The sequence below is a fragment of the Tenrec ecaudatus genome, chromosome 1 (genome assembly GCF_050624435.1).
Source record: "Tenrec ecaudatus isolate mTenEca1 chromosome 1, mTenEca1.hap1, whole genome shotgun sequence".
In the NCBI taxonomy this organism is placed as follows: Eukaryota; Metazoa; Chordata; class Mammalia; order Afrosoricida; family Tenrecidae; genus Tenrec; species Tenrec ecaudatus.
Window position 1 is genome coordinate 25,141,082 of NC_134530.1, and position 16,460 is coordinate 25,157,541.

At 63.6% G+C, this 16,460-nt stretch overlaps 1 protein-coding gene across 3 annotated transcripts; it reads right to left on the reverse strand.

The window, feature by feature from the left end:
- Positions 1–919: 919 nt before the first annotated feature.
- On the reverse strand, positions 920–16,224 carry ACAP3 (ArfGAP with coiled-coil, ankyrin repeat and PH domains 3). 3 transcript variants are annotated; one of them, XM_075549731.1, is made up of 24 exons: positions 16,067–16,224; positions 12,321–12,378; positions 11,243–11,362; positions 11,022–11,075; positions 10,095–10,153; positions 9,232–9,415; positions 8,866–8,910; positions 8,668–8,763; positions 8,507–8,581; positions 7,700–7,711; positions 6,837–6,949; positions 6,685–6,736; positions 6,361–6,461; positions 6,168–6,279; positions 5,754–5,962; positions 5,597–5,666; positions 5,404–5,498; positions 5,062–5,285; positions 4,779–4,886; positions 3,876–3,974; positions 3,549–3,769; positions 3,154–3,263; positions 2,965–3,075; positions 920–2,823 (listed from the first exon to the last, which is right to left on the reverse strand). In XM_075549731.1, the coding sequence occupies exons 1-24, from the start codon at positions 16,111–16,113 to the stop codon at positions 2,676–2,678; spliced, it is 2,523 nt and encodes an 840-aa protein (XP_075405846.1). In that variant the 5' UTR covers positions 16,114–16,224; the 3' UTR covers positions 920–2,675. The 3 variants fall into 3 exon arrangements, with proteins under 3 accessions (XP_075405846.1, XP_075405836.1, XP_075405855.1); XM_075549721.1 differs by lacking the exon at positions 16,067–16,224 and adding an exon at positions 15,431–15,674; XM_075549740.1 differs by lacking the exons at positions 3,876–3,974; positions 16,067–16,224 and adding an exon at positions 15,431–15,679.
- Between the last annotated feature and the right edge of the window lie 236 nt (positions 16,225–16,460).

Sequence of the window (16,460 nt, forward strand, 5' to 3'; positions counted from 1 at the left end):
GGAGGTGTCCCACCATGCAGGCCTGGGCCCAGCCCCCTCATGCTTCTGTCCCCCACCCAGGGGCAGCATTGCCAAAGTGAACATCTACCAGGGGCTCAACTACCTCAAGATGAAAGAGACACCCCTTGTGAGCTGACAACGGGGGCAGGCCAGGCTGGAGGGCAGGATGAGGGCTACCACATGCCAGGATCCTGCTCAGCTCACCCAGGGCCTCACCATAGGTGGCGAATCTGTTCTCAGAGATGAGCAGCCTTCTGGGCCAGTGGTTCGGCATGCCCCTGCTTTCCCTGCTGGAGCTGCTGCTTGAGGCAGGGGCTCTGAGCGTGCTGCTGGGCTACCGCTGGCTCTGTGATGTCTGGTAGCCCCCGCTAGAGCCCAGTATGGCACCAGAGGTGCCCCATATCCAGCCGGAGACTGACCAGCTATCTGTCGGCTGCCAGTAGGAGGCCAAGCATTGGAGAGCCATGCCAGGCTCACACCCCCCAGTAGTGTCTAGGGGAAGTCTCAGCTCCCAGACTTCCAGCACCGGAACCAGCCTTGCAAGGGCCACAGATCGCTTGGCTGTCCTGACCACCCAGGGTGGTCCAGGGTGCCCCTCCCCCCCTGCCCAGGGCCCCTTTTGGCCACTGATGCAAACCAAGGAGGCTGAGGGAAGTAGGCATGGGGCTTCAACACATCCAGGCTGCCCGTGGTCCCAGCTGCCCTCCCTGGAGGGGCCGCCACTGACCTCAAGGAGACTGAGAGAACAGAGCGTCCTTCCACTCTGGGCTCATGTGTGTGCATGTGCAGGTGTGGGCGTGTGGGGAGGGCATGTATGGGAGCCCCCCCTCCACCCCCAGGAGAGCATCTACAACCTGCCCCGCTGATGGAGCAACTTCCAAGGAGCAGGCTGGAGGAGGGACTCGGCTTGGCCAGGACATTTGGTGACTTCAGGTTATTTTATAATACAATCTCAATTCCATCTGGTGGCCTGTGTCTCTGCACATTCTTCTCCCCGCCCTCTGTTACCCTTTGACACTACCTGGGGCAGACCGGAAGTAGCATGGGAGTGGGCTGGAGTCAGAAGGCCAGCTTGCAGGCCCAGGAGTGGAGATAGGACCAGCCTGGGCCATTCACTCCTGTTGGTGTCACCCCCATCCCACTAGAGGTGTCAGAAGTCTGTGTTCATCAAAGCCCCAATCCTCCCTACTCACGCATCTGGCAGGTGGGGCCTGGGCTGGCCAGCTCAACGAAGCCTGTGTGCTAGCACAGAGAGCAGGGCCAGAGACAGTGCAGAGCATGAAGGCAGCCAGTGAGCAGGCGGCACAGCAAGCGCAGAGGTTTATTAACAGTGTGTGATCCGGAGTGGTGGGCGGGCTCAAGCAGGGAGGAAGGAAGGAGTGGATTTTCTGTTTAGGGTTCACAGCCATGGGGCGAGGGAGGTGGGGGGGCCCCGGGTCAGTGTTGCCACCCACTGAGCCTCTCCGGACAGCATTTTGCATAATGGCCAGTTGACTGGCCTGACCAGGGTCCATAGTTGAGGAGGGGGCCCAGCCGCTGTCCTAGGCCTTCGTCCAAAAAGGGGAAACAGGGCATCATGGGGTCCCGAAGTGGCTGAAAGACCTCAGGACCCAGGGAGGGGAGGGCCCAGCCCAAAAGGCAAAGCGGGCAGGGACAGGGGTGGGGCTGGGCTGCAAGCAGCGCCTGGACAAGATGCCCTCAGGAGTGTCCACAGAGAAAAGATGCACAACAGTCCGAACTAGGGCGTCATAGAAAACCCGCTCGGCCGTGACAAAGGGCATGGGGCGCGGGTGGAAAGTGCCAAAGTGGCTTTACGCAGGCATCTGGGGGGCCGAGGACCGGAGAAAGTGTCTCCAGAGGGGGCAGGGACTGGCCTGGGGCAAGCCTGCACCTCGGGCCTTCGTGGCCAGCCACGGGACCCAGGACGCCAGCGTCCAGCAGGGGCTAAAGCCCCAGGCCAGAGTCCCGTCCGCTCAGCACCCTCGAAGCCCAGCCTGGATACTGGGGTTCCTAAGTGAGGTACACGGGGTTGACCCTTAGATGGGCCGCCCCTCCCTGCCCTGGTAAGGCACTGGTGACCAGCCACCGGCCTCTGGGCCTAGAGAAGGGGCTCTGGGGGTGTGTGGGGAGGAGGACTCAACTGGTAGACCAGTGTTCTGGGGCAGTAAAGGTGGGCACACGGTGACATAGGCTCTGAAGACAGAGAGAGCACGAGGTGACACCGGTCCCACAAGGTGACCAGGCCTGAGGAGCACGCATGAGTTGACTCAAACCCCAAGGGCAAAGAGGGCAGGAGGCAACATGGGCCTTGAGTGGTCTGCGGTGTGAGCAACCCAGGCCCAGAGGAAGGCATGGCTCACTTGAGGACACAGGGTCTCAGAAGAGGCAAGGGCACCAGGGGATGGAGTCTCCCTCCCCAAGATACCTTGAGCTTGGGAAGACTCCGTACCATTCCCTCTCTCCTCCTGGGGGGTATGGGCAGTTTGGAGGAGGGCAGGGTGGACAAGCCCCACCCCAGGAGTGCCCGGCACAGGGGCTTGTCAGAAGTGGGCCCAGGTGTCGTCATAGGCAGGGCCGGGGACGGGCAGGGCTGGGGTCTCCAGAGGCATGCGGGGTGGCCAGGCCGGCGGCCGGGTGCCAGGGTAGAAGCCCATGGCTGCCCGGCCGGCCCGGCCCTAGCTCTCCTCCAGGTGGAGGCCAATGAACTCCTGGATGCACCGGCGGTACTGGAGTTCGGTGGGGCTGCTGCCGGTCAGTGGGCCAGGCTGACCGGGCAGCGCCTCTGCCTCACGCATCTCCTCTGTCATGCGTGCCAGACGGAGCCTGGGAGTGGGTGAGGAGACAGGCATCCTGTGAAGCGGCTTCTTGGGGAGACCCCGCCTAACCTGCCCTGTCTCTTCTCTCCACTGACCCTCCTTGGCATCAACGTAGGACCCGCCCTGCAGACCCTGCCCACATGCTCACAAGGTGACGATGTCTGCGTTGGCCGCCTGCACAGCAATGCTCAGCGGATCCTGCTGGTCATGGTCCAGGGCGTGCTGATCAGCTCCTCGCTTCAGGAATAGGCAGACCTGGCTGCAGGGCAGAAGCAGGGAGTTAGGGCTGGCTTGCCTTGCGATCCAGGTCCAGGGGTGGGGTGGGGCGGGCACTCACCCAGTGCGACCCAGGAGCGTGGCGTGGTGCAGAGGCGCTCGTCCCCGGCTGTCTCTTTGGTTCACGTCCGCCCCGTTTTGTAGAAGAAATTCACAGACAACCAAGGAGCCCTGCGTGGCATGGGGCAGGTGGGGGGGGGGGATGAGTAGCCGGCATTGTAAACAAATGACAGCACCCCAGCCCTGCACCTATCAGCCCCTGCACTCCACCCGGAGATAGGCGGTCAGCCTGGTTGGAGCTGGAGGACAGAGGCCCTAGATCCGGTGCCACAGAACAGTGAGTCTTCAGTATACAAATGCAGCCACATTATGCAAATATGCCCAATTATGCAAACGTAATCTCTGCTCTCCTTTTGCAATGCCCATCCCCAGGCCCCACCCCCACCCCCAACTCACCCCGAGCACGGCCTGGACCAGAGGCGTCTTGCCTTCGTCTTCTGAGTCGGCCCAGTTGACCTCAGCCCCGTGGGCTAGCGCCGCGGCCAGCGCGGGAAGGTCCCGGGTGCGCGCCGCGCGGTGCGCTAGGAGCCCCGGGTGCAGCTCACGCAAGTCGGCCAGGCCCCAGGCCTCACTCTCCCCGTCTGCCTCGCCGCTGGACGCCTCCGACTCCCCGGCCTCTGCAGGGAGGGGCGCGGTCAGCGGCCGCGATCTCGCCAGGGGGCGCTCCGGCGGCTCCCGGGGACGGCAGGGCACGGCGCGCGCGGGGCGCAGGCGCACACCCACCCTCCTCCGTGACGCTGTCCACCACCGAGCCCGCGCCGAAGGCTAGAACGTCTGAGCTGCCGTCGGAGCTACCGCCCAGGCCGCTGTCGCTGCTCAGACCTGCCGAGCCCACGGGGAAGAGAGGTTCCTGCGAGCTGCAGAACCTGCTCCTCCAGCAGAACCAACCGCAAGCCTCCTGGCAGCTGCCAGCCAGCCAGCCCTCCCGCACGCCCCAGGCTCTGAGAGGGTGCAGCTGGGTCCTCCGCCGCCGCCCGCGCTCACTCCCGGCTGACCCCCATCAGCCCTTCCAGCTCCTGGCCCTATCCAGTCCGTACTGCCCAACCTGCCCGGGAATGCACTGTCCCGGTCAATGGGTGCAATACATGCTTAACCACCGGTCCTGGGGTTGGGGGTGCTGTGGCCTGGCTTGTGACTTTTCTCCTTTCTGTGCCTTAAAGATGCTCACCAGCCCTTTCCAAGCCACATTGGGAAAAGATAACATAAATTGTCTTGCATGAGCTGGCTCCTGCACCCGCCTGCCCAGGATCCGCAGCATACGTTGGTGCATGCTTACACCAACACACACCTACTTAGGTATTTATCATTCAAACATACACACCCGTGAGCCCACATGCATGCTCATGGATATGCTCACATACACTCCTGTGCACACCACAGTACACATACAAGGCATCTTCTCTACACACACACGCGCACACAGCTACACATTTCCGCACATCGTTTTCATCAGCCCCAGCCAACAGACCTCTCGAGAAACTGTTCCAGCCTCAGCTCCACCTACCCCCAAATTCTCTGTACCCGTAGGCTGGCCTCTTTGGAACACCTGCCTCTCCAGCCCACAGTACTGGTGGGCTGTACCTGAGGGGCTGGGCTACAGGAGAAGCGGGGCTCCCCAGGACTTACTGCGTGGACCTGCCCCAGCAGCCCCTGTGTCAAAGTATGAGAAGAGGGAGTCCAGCTCGTCTGGGCAAAAGAGGGAGTCTCGGCGGAACTTGCGTTCCAGAATGCTGGCTGGGGGAGGGTGGAGAGAAGGGCAAGTTCAGCTGGAGAAAGTGAGGCCCTGGTGGGATGGGCTACCCCAGGTCATGCTGGGAGCCCCTGCCCTCCCAGTTTGGGCCTCCCACCTGACCACGTGATCTGAGGTCTGGGGTTTGGTAAACATGCCACCTTCTGGTGACCCTGGTACCTGAGGACAGGGCTACAATGGAGGGCAGGGCAGGCTCTAGCCGGACCTTTCGGCGGGCAGCGGGGGCCCGGGGGGAGCTGTGGTGCCGCTGGCACTTCTTTGCCCTCCAGTGCCGGGGCCCCGCCTCCCTGGTCCCTACTGCCTCCTGATCTGGTGCTGGTGGAAGTTTCCGCAAGAACTTCTTTTCCACGTATTTGTCCTTGATCCAGGCCTCTTTGTCCTGCCTGGACTCAGAGCAAGCAGAGGAGGTTTCAGGCAGGGCTCCCCAGCCCAGCAGGCTACACTCCCTCCCCTGCAGTAGCACCCCCAAGACCCTTGGCGCAGCCTGCTGCTCCCACTTACCTGGGACTGCTAGCCGTGGGCTTCTTGCTGCCTGGCCCCTCGCACTGGGCCTCATAGATCTGGTTCACAGTGCTGTTGCCGAGTTCGCACATCAGCTATGGGAGACAGACTTACAGCATTAGCTGCAGCTTGCAGGCCCTGACACCCCGCCTCCCAGTGGCCCAGTGGTCTGTGCCCAGCCCCCTGCACCCACCTTCAGCAGCTCTGGCTCCCACGAGTCCAGTGTCAAGGACCTCACCTTGGAGCAATGAACACCCAGGCTCCTGGAGGGCAAGGAGCAGGCTGAGTCAGGGTGCCCCCCTGCTGTACTCCCCTTAACTCCCTCCCCCACCCTTGGCACCAGTGCCCACCTGTGGATGCCCGAGCACTCGATGCAGAGCAGCACACCCAGGTTGATGCTGGCCCAGCGGGGGTCCGGCTGGCCGCAGTCTCCGCACTGGCCATTGCCCGCCACGTTCTGCACACGCTGTAAGGTGCTCTCCGCCTTGGTGCCGCGCTCCCTGGAGTCCGAGGTGGAGTCAATGCTGCTGGTGGACGGGGACGCCGTGCGGTCCAGCCTCTGGGGACCAGGGGGCAGTGGGGAGCCCTCAGCCCAACCGGGGCCTCAATGTCCCTAGTGGGACCCTTCCGCCTCCCCCACCAGAGGAGCCAGCAGAGGTCAAAGTCTCTGTGTGCTCCACACCCAGACACATACACAAGCATGTGCAACCTGCAGGGGTCACCTCACTGCAGCACATGGGCTGCACGACGGGAAGGGGGCTCACCTCACTGTGGCAGCTGTCCGGGCTCTCCCGGTAGGCGGAGGCGATGCTGGCCTGTACGGCTTGAACCCAAGCCTGCCGGAGCTTCTCAGAGTCGGCCTGCAGCATGCAGCTCCTGGGGGTGGGGGGTGGGGGACCATCAGGCCAGGCCAGGCAGCTGCCTCCCACCCCCCACCCTCCGGCTTCCCCTCCTCACTTGGTGGGTGACACAACCTCGAAGCAGAACCTCCGCTCAATGTCCTCGCAGGGCTTCACGGAGCAAAGGCGCAGGTCGTCCACCACCACGGTGAGCACGTCCTGTGAGTGGCACCCCCACTGTTGACGAGGCCCCGCCCACAACCACTGACTGACCCTGAGCCCCACGTGCGCTCGGCCCTGTCTCTGGCCTTCTGACCCCTTGGCTTTGGCACCCACAGGCTTTCCTCGGCCAGTGCTGGCCTCCCTGACCAGACTTGCCTCGGTCCAGGTAGGGGGGCATGGAATGAACCAGGGGTGACCCCAGGCCAGCCCCGACCCTCACCTTGAGCTTCTTCTGGTAGACCAGCTGGCTGTTCTGAATGGAGAACCAGCGCCTGGTGGGGTGAGAGGCCAAGGTGAGGTCAGTCAAGGCCTCTCCATTTCTCCCCACCCCACCGGAGCCCACTTCCTGGCCACGCCTGCACCAGCCTTTACCGATTCCACGTCTTGAAGGCGTTGCTGGCCCTCTTGAAGAGGTAGCCCTCCATCACCACGCCACTGGGCGCGTCCACGTCAAATTCCACCTTGGACTCGTCGTAGGAGAAGTCCTGGGGAGGTCAGGCGCGGCCCTCAGCTGGCATTCCCCGCCACCCCCACCCCACCCCGGCCAACCCGTGTGTGCAGGCTGAAGCGGGCACATGTTGGGGTGGTGATACCAGTCGCATGCACAAACGTGACCATCTGCTCCCAGACACAAGGCCCCTTGACACTGCTTGCCCTTCATGTTTGGGCTCTGAGACCCCTAGGGGACGGACTCTGCTCCCTCACAGCTGTGGCTTAGCACTAGCCTGCTTCCCCCCACCGCACCCCACCCCCAAGTCTCTTAGAGACAGACAGACTGGGAGCAGGAAGGAAGCTGCCCCCCCACATCCTGAGCCCATTCACGCCACCAGCTGGGCCGGTCTAGTCCAGCGCCTGACAGAGCTCCATTTACACCAGGGCCACTGAGCAGCGTGTTGGGGCTCGCGGGGCCAGCAGCCTGGATGGAGGAGTGGATGACCCGCACCTGCTCCCAGCCTGGGAGGGGGGGGGGAGAGGCAGGAACAGCTGCTGCCTCGCCCCCATGGGCCATGTCCGGGCTCAGCCCACGTCCTGCTAGTGCCAGCTGCCTCTCAGCCTGGGCACACAGGCCTCCAGGGAATCCTGGCAGAGGCGCCCCGAGCTCTGGGGCCAGAGGAGGTGTCCTTGGTGCTGAATCTCCTGAGGGGTAGGGGAGGCTGGAGGCCCCGCCCGGCGTAGTGTGCGCCCCTCACCCACAAACCCAGAGGCGGGGGCGGGGAGGCGTGGCGCTCACTCACCTGCAGCAGCGTCTGCGGGGGCCAGAGTCGGGGGTGGGGCGACGAGGAGGAGGTGGGGAGAGAGAGAGAGGACTGTTGAGTGGCCGATCCCATCCACCCACCCCACAGGATGAATTGCCTGCGGAGTCCCCAGCCCCGCCCCGGGCCCAGGGAGCAAAAGCCCCGCCCCGAGAGATAGACAGTCCCGGCGGGGCTTCTCTGCAGCACTGAGATAGCCGCTCCCGCGGCTGCCGCCCACCTCTCCCCTTGGTAGCTGGGGGACAAGTGAGCACAGGCCTCAGAAGAAACCAGCGCCTGAGGCCACCATTGGCCTGCAAGGAGCCGTGGGGTGAGGGGGTTGAGGAGGCGGGCAGTACAAAGGGCAAACGGACTGCTGTTATAACTCACAGACCCTGGGACTGAGTGGCCCTGCCCCTTGGGCTTTCCAAGGCTGGAAGTGTTCAGGAAGCCTCGTGCCACATGGACCTCCCTCAGGGCAGCGGGTGGGTGTGTTCAAACCAGCACCTGCTCCCATAGCAAAGGAGCTGGACCCCTGTACCGCCAGGGCTCCTTAGGATGCCCACCAGCGGGCATGGCCTCTGCCCAGCCCAGGCCAGGCCACGATGTACCTACATCCTTCCTCCCAACTCCACCATGTCAGGGGGCTTGCAGGGGCCCCTCCCTCTGACACCAACACTCTCCAGAGGAGCGAGGCAGAATGGATGTGACCCAGGCCAGGTAGGCAGGACTGGGCCAGGCTAGGCCATGTGTATGCTGGGGTCGGCCTTCCCCAGGTCAGGGGTAGGTGGTGGGTGGGTTGGGCCTCACCCTCTGCTGGATGGCAGCGTGCTTTCTCTCCATCTCCCGCTTCTCCACAGCAGAGTCAATCACCAGCTGGTCCAGCTGCGGGCAGGACGGGCATCAGTGCAGGCAGTGGGCAGCTGCTTTCCAGAAACCCTGGCCCCAGCCCTGCCCGCCCCTGGGCTCACCTCGGTGGCCAGCTTCTTCATGTAGGGGTCTAGCTGATGCAGGAGGTTGTAGCCTTGCTGGAAGAAGCTGTACTGGGCGTGCATGAAGGACAGCATCTGGGGGGTGGGGCACAGGTGAGGCCCCTCCTCTGCAGTGCTGGACCCTTGCCGCCTTCCTGCCTGTCCCACCCCACCTCACCCCCACCAACCCTTACTCACAGAATCCAAGATCTCAAACTTCTTCTTGGCTTGAAGAACGTTGATCTGCCAAGAAAGCGTGCGAACAGGTCAGGGGAGTAAGGGCTTGAACTTGCCATGGTCCACTTGGGCTGCTTGTGGTTCCCTGTGAACCCCCCCTCACCCCAGGTTGTCTTTAGCTCCCTCTCCCTGTGCCAGCCCTTTCTTCCTGTGGTCCTGGGAGGTGGGAGAACCATCCCCACCTCCAGCCTGGACCTGGGTGTCCCACAGGAGCTGACCCACTGCCTCTTCTGGCCCTGCCCATCACCTCCTGCAGGAAGCCCTCCTGCTGCTTCCAGAGGGGCTCCTGCACAGCCGGCGGGGGTGGGGTGGGGGGGTGGTGCTGACCTGCAAGACGTAGTCCAGTGCCAGGTGGCGGAAGCACTTTCGAGTGAGGGTCAGAGCACCTGTGGCCTCCTCGACCTCATGGGGCCGGTGACGGGGCGCCTGGGCGTTCCTCACCAGGGATAGCTCCATGTCCTCCCGCACCTTGTCAAACTGCTTCTTTGTCTCCTTGAACTTCCGCACGTCCCTGGGGCCATCGGGGTGAGCATCAGAGGTGTGTGTGTGTGGTCACACTTACACCCTGGGTTCTCCCTTGTCCCCCTCTCCTCCTGGTCCTTCCAGGACTCCCCCTGCCAGTGCTCTGGCCCAGGTCTCCTCAGCCTCTCCCCGAGCCTGGCCTTCCCCTCACTCAGCCTCCTCCTGCTTTTCCAGGGACTGATCCATCCCCAGTCATTCCCAGGGCTCCAGGCTCTCCTACTCCAAACCACCTCACCACTTAGGTGCCCCACAGATGCCACCACACACACACACACACACACACACACACACACACCCATCACATGATGCTGTAAGTGCGTACCCACCTGGCCCACCCCTGCTCAAAGCCCTGGCTGGCCTCCGTAGCTGCCCCACCCCCACCAGGACCACTCTTTCCTCACTTTTGCACCCTTCCCAGCCTTTGCCACTGCTGAGCCCCAACCGCTCAGGGTAGTCGCGCCACCACCCCCCCCCCACCAAGAGCTGGTGCCCTACCACATGCTGCTCCTCCCTCCAGTGGCCCCACCCACCTCCCCAGACAATAGCATAGTCTCCTGGCATGTGCCATGGTGCCCCTTTCTCTGCCTTACCAGGCAGGCCTTGGCCTAAGGGAGGGTCTCGGGCAGGGGGGGGGGAGGCCTGGGGTGGGAGGTGCAGGGGTCACTCACTCTTTGATGAAGTTGTGGAGCTGCTGCCGCACAGCCCTCTGGGCCTGGTCAAACAGGATCTGAGAGTGTGGGAGAGGAGGCATTACACGCCCAGCCCTGCCTGTGCCCCCAGCTGAGCCACGTGAGGGTACAGCCACCCCCAAGACAGCCCTACCAACCAAAGGACCTAAAGGGAATGGGTTGGTGCCCAGAGGTGCCAGCTGCGACCACCTGCCAATCTCCCACTGGACTCTCGGCCAGACTGAGACCAGCGAGCGCTGCTCAGTGGGCCCCTCCTGCCAGGCCCACCTCCCCGTCCCTGGGTGGGGACCTCCATGAGATTCCTCCCTGCGGGTGGCTTTGAAGGTGAAGGTCAGCTGCTCTCTGCAGCTGCCAGGGGAAGGCCGAGGAGGGGTCAGGGAGAATGGCAGCGAGGTGACCGCTGTGCTGCCTCCAGCACTGATTAGACCGAGCAGCAGGTTGGGGCCCTGGGCCCTGGCAGTGGTGCAGGCGGGCAGGCGAGCACGCAGACAGAAGGTTTGTTTCTAAACTTCCTTGGGTGGGCCTGTTTACTCTGGGGCTCTTGGTTCTCAGGCCAGATTTGGACCACAACTGTGCCAAGTCTGCACTCTGGGCTTCAGCAGGCGGGGTCGCCAGCCCTGGTGGCAGTGGGTCCTCCGAGGCTATGTGGTCTGCTAAGAGAGGCTCTGGGCCGGAGCTGTATCCCCGCCTAGCACTCCAAGGGTCCAAGCACCACCCACTGTCTGGCCCTTACTGGGCACACAATACCATCCTTCAGTAGGCCCCCCTGCCCCTCCCTGGCTCTCTTGGGGGCTTAGACCCATACGCCAAAGCTGTGGACACAGGCCCCCACCTTCCCTCACCCCCTGCAGACATGTGGAGAATGGCCCCTGCTGAGAAGGACCTGGGGTGGGTAGGGGGGCTCACCATGTGGTAGTTGACCATCTCCTGCAGACTGTCTCCAAACCTCTGTAGACATTCCTGGGGGAGGTCCAGGGAGGAGGCTCAAACTAGGCAGCATACCCCCACCCCAGGCCACACCCTTGGTTGGGTGCCTACACCCACCAGCTCTCGGGACTGCGCAGTCCACGAGGGGCTAGAGATGATCCTGAGAAGCCCCCTGACCCCACCCAGGCCAATGCCCTCACCGAGATGACGCCGTCGCCCTGGCACTGCCGGGACAGGTCTCGGACGCCACCCAGGAAGAGCCTGTTGGTGGTGACGTAGGTCTTGCCAGCCTCAATCATGCTGCTGCAGAGCCTGACCAGCTGCGGGGAGAGGGGAGGTCTCTGAGGTCCAAAGCGACCCCAGTCTACCCTGGGCCATCTGCCCAGAAACCGCGGAGGGAACTGTCCCTGCACCCACCCCTACCTCCTGGCCCTGCCAGCTGGCCCTGATGTGATTGGACGCACGAGGCCCCTTGTGCCCAGGGGCTGGGCTGCGAGGGGCTACAGAGGCCTGGGCTGGGACTTGAGAGGGCCAGGCCTGGGGTATAAGGACAGTCTGGGCATAGGCAGCAACACCTGGGCCTCAGCACCAGAAGCAGAAGGTTGCGCCAGGGGCGGGGCACCAGTCAGGAGGCCCAGGGTGGGGTGGGGCAGCACCAGACTGGCAGTGTGGAGTCGGGGTGGGTGGCAGTTGGGAATACAGAAGGATGGGACCAGCAACCATGTGAGAGTGCCCAGTCAGGGAGCCCGAGGTGGAGGGGGAACCAGGCTGGCAGCATGTAGTCAGGTGGAGGGAGTGCAATTGGGAATCACGGATGCAGGGATGAGACCATCAGCAGTAGGTGGGGGTGGGAGGCAGTAGGGAGGGTGTCTAGGGTGAAGGGTGACCAGAGACAGCAATGTAGGAAGGGTCCCACTGGCTAGCTGCACATTCCTGGAAGTACTAAAGCCTGCCCCTACCTCCCTGTCTCCTGCCTGACCCTGAGGGCTCTACATCCCCTGCCCCAGTCACATCAAGGCAACATAGTGGACAAGAGGACTGGATAGCAGAGTACCTGGGGTCTGGAGATCCCCCAAGCCCACCACCACCCCACCCCACCCCACTCCGTCCACAGAAGGAGCCCAAGGGGCAGACAAAGGTGGGTGTACATGGCAGATGCACCCAACCCATGTGTGTTGACACCACACAGGGGCAGGAGCACACCAGTTCCCATGCCCCGTAGCCCAGGGCTTGCTGGGTGTGGAAGTGGAGACACAGAGCCCCCAGGGCCCCCCATACCTTGTCTAGCTTGGCTTCGATCTCAACCACATCAGTCTCCACTTCATCGATGGTCGCCCTGGAGCAAGACAGGTCAGTGAGTGGCAGTTGGCGGCGGGGGCTTCATTGACCCATGCAGGGGCTGAAGTGGGGTGGGTCCATCATTCTTCCTGCTATCCACCCCCACCCCCTACCACTGCTCTATGACCCTGAGGGGGCAGGGGGCAGATCGGGAAACTGAGGAAGATACCAGAGAGAAGGTAGGGGCAGACTGTGACCCAGGTCTGGGACTCTTGAGCTGCCCTGGCTCAGCGGCCACAGCCCCCACCCCACCCCACACAGGAAGAAGATGGATTTGGCTGTGGATATGTCGTTAGCCTATAAGCCCCTGGGAAAGTGGCTGGAGCCCCATCCACAAAGAGGAACACACGACAGTGACCCCAGCAGCCCCCAGGGTTGGACACTTCCATTGCATTGAGGCTGGTTTTTTTGGGGGGGCTGTCATGTGGTTACTCTCTCTGCCCAGGCAGCACCTCAAGACCCCAGACTAGCTGCAGAAGAGGCTGTCTCCCAGACCCACCCAACCTCAAAACCCCAAGCAGCACAGAGCCAGCCCCCGGGAGGGTCTGGCCAGGCCTCAGGCCCCCATGGCCCCCAGGGCCACCTGGCAATGGGCTGCCTGGAGAGGGAAGAGTTAATATATGACATCAGTGGAGAAGCCACGAAGGAGAATCCCCGGAAGGAAGGCGAGAAAGCAGATGGATCAGGCACGTGACATGGCCCCCCTCCACTGGCTCCCGAGAACAGGAAATTGGGAAAAAGGGCCAGACTCCCAGCCACTCCCCGCCCCCCTGGCTGCTCAGCTGGCGATCTGGGCCCATGTGGCCTCCTGGGGATCAGGACTAGGGGTGGGGCGCCAGCCCAGTGGCTGCAGGGTACAGGGTAGGGGTCTGGCAAGAGGTGAGCCCCCCACCCATTGCTACCCTCAGATTTCCCAGTCTCAGAGGGAGGAGCTTGGGGTCACGTGGGTGGAATTCAGCCTGACTGGGGAGCCGGACAGCATAGCACCCCAGAATGACCTAGCTGCCCTTCCCGAGAGATTCCCCTTTCTGGCAGGCGCCACCACTTCTTAGGTCAGTGCCCACCATCCCTGAGGGAGTAAGGGGACTGGAGTCCCCTCTGGGGTGAGGCAGGTGGGACCTGAGGCAACAGGAGCCCCAGAGCTCCTGCAGGACTTCCCTGAGGTCCCTACCACCTAGGAGAAAGCTTCCCCTATCCCCAGCAGTAAGCCCAGCCTGGCCTATCACCACCCCCAAGCCCTCAGGGTTGGGGCAGGGGAGGGGCCATTACCCCAAGTGGGAGCCACCCCTGGAGCCCCCCCCCACCCCCTACCAATGGGCGGCTCTGGACAGAGTGGTAAACTCCCAGGACTGCTGCCTCCTGGGCTGACGGCGCCTAGGGCCCTGGGAACAGCTGGGCCAGGCCACAGTGGAAACTGGGGACGTGTGGGCCCCACCCTGAGAGCCCTGTGCCCTTCTGTCTCCCTCTCCCTAGTCCCAGAGACCCTAGGCCTGCAGTTACAGTCCTTGAATTTCCCCTGTGCCAGAGGGGGCAGGGGGTGATGTGCTGGTACTCTCCCCATGAAAGCTGCCATGACTCAGAGCTTGAAGCCCCACCCTGGGGAGGGGTGGTAGCCCCAGCAGCTGACCCAGGCCCAGGACAGCAGGGAGGCAGTCAGGTTCTACCCAGGATTTTCACAGCCCCCTCCCCTGCCTGGGGTAGGGCTGAACCTCCTGCGCAAACCTCCCCCACTTTGACACCGCTACCTCACCACCCCCCCTCTACTGCCCAGAGGCCAGGCTAGCAGCCTCCTCAGGGCACTGCTTGAAGTAGAGTGGAGGGGACCCCCGTATGGGGTCACTGGGGCGCTGGTCCTACTCACCTCCCCATCCCCCACCCTGTTCAGATGGCAGCCACAACCCTGGATTACCCCAGCTGGCTCCTGCATGCTGCCTGGGGACTGGGGTCTGAATCATCCTCCCTCTCCCCCTCCCGCTTCCCAGGGGCCCTTTCCCAGGCAGCCCCTCCCTAAGGGAGGAGTAGAATGAGGTGTGGTGTGTGACGTGTGCATCTGACTGGTCCCTTCAGGTTTACAGCTTACCAGGTAGGTTTCAGATTAGGTGTGGGGGAACCAGAGCAAAACTAGGAGCAGAGCCCTCACCAAAGGGACCTGGCCACCCACCCTCAGACTGGGTTCTGCCTAGATGGGGACCAGTCAGCCAGGGACCACAGGATGCCCAGGCCCCTCGCCTGATTCACCATTAATGGGAAGATGGGAGACTTTAAGAGGCACCCCCAGCCTCTCGGCTTTGTAGTCTGGGGCTACTCTGTGTTGTGCCTTGTCCCCCTCCCTCCCCACTCTGCTCCCCACTGTCACAGCCTCAAGAGGCTTGCAAGGCAGCTGGAAGGCAGGATCTAAAGGGTTCTCCCTGGTGCTAGTGACCAAGGTGCATTCCCACCACCAGGGCCCTCGCCATATGTGTGCATGACCAAATGGACAGAAGCACGGTGTACACACGCACGACCACACGCAGCGGCACAGTGCAGGTGCGCACCAGTGGCGGGGCACACACATGAACATGGGAACATGTGTCTTCAGTGACACACTGACATTGTGTGTGACAAACATGCCTAGTGTGTCTCACAGAGCTGGCCTGTGCACATACCCGCCGCTCCTGCCCATGGGTGTGGAATGCCTGCCTGCCTGCCTGCCCTGCGGCAGCTCCCCTCCATCTTCATGCCCTCGATAGAGGACTTGTCCCTCACCACGATGTGCACAGAGGGCAGAGCTCAGCTCCGGCAGGGGCACACCTGTGAACTCACTGCACTCGGCACCAAGGGCCTCCTTACATTTGCTGCCTGTCCTATAAAGAAGGCCTGGCCTCGTGCACACTTGTACACACGCCTGTGGAGATGCGGTGCACACGGGAGTACAGCTTCACGCTCAGGAAGGGTAAATCTGCAAACCCCCCGGTGGGGACAGCCCCTGGCACTCCCCACAGCAACCTTCCCATCCAGTGGGCTTGGGACGCCTGACCCCTCTAGGTCTTGCGGCCCAGGCCACTCCTCACCCCAGCCAAGCTGCCAACTCCAGGCCCAGGATCCACTTCAGCTGCCAGTCTCCCATGCACCAGAAGGGGACTAAGACCCATTCGCTCTGGCCAGCGGGCCAGGGCCACAGCAGGCCCTGAGGGGGTGGGTCCTCCTGCTCAGTCCCATGTAGGTGACTATGACACGAAGGGGGGGGCGGTTGGACACTCGCACGGAGAGGTGGCAGGCGTGCCCACAGCTGCCCAGCGGGACAAAGATGCAGCCAGGGGATAGCTGGTCCATCCCGGGGCTGTGCCCCGCCTCCAGCACACACCCTCTGTGTGAGGTGACCAGCAGAGAGACAGCTTTTGTTCCGGCCCCTCGGGGCTTGTGGGGGGCACGGGTAGTGGGGGTGCAGGGCAGGCCAAGATGCCCGTGGGGCTGCGGGCTTTGTCCGACTCCGAGTGCTCAGCCTCCCAGCCACCAGTCTGGTCGGTGGGGCTCTGCCCAGCTCAGCGCTGGCCCCCTCCCTCCCCTGCCAGGCACAAAGGCAGCAGCGACGACCCCTCCCCCGAGGCCCCTCCCCCGCCCGCACCCCCGTGCCGGGAGGGAGGCAGCTGGGGTGCTGGCCATGGTCACAAAGAGGCCACGCGCGTCCTGGGCTCGGGCCCGCGCACCTGAACCGCGGCGAGTCCTTGATGCACTCCTCGAACTCCACCGTCATGGCTGCGGCGGCCGCCGGCTCGCTGGCTCAGGACCGCGGCGCGCCGAGCGGCATCCCCGGCCCGCCCGGCCGCCGCCCGCTCGTCCCGCCCGCGCTGCTCTCGGCGCCCGCCCGCCCGCCCGGAATGAGGCCGCGAGCCGCCCCGCCCCGCCTGTCACCGCCGGGGAGCGTCTCCAAACTCCGCCGCCTGCGCGCGCCGCCTGCTGTCACTGCCGGGGAGCGTCGGCAAACTCCGCCGCCCGCGCGCGCCGCCCGCTGCCACCGACCGGGAGTTGCGCGCGCCGCCCCTCCCTGTGGCCTGTGCTCGGCCGCGTCGGACCCAGGTGGCCGGCACGGAGAAGTTAGGC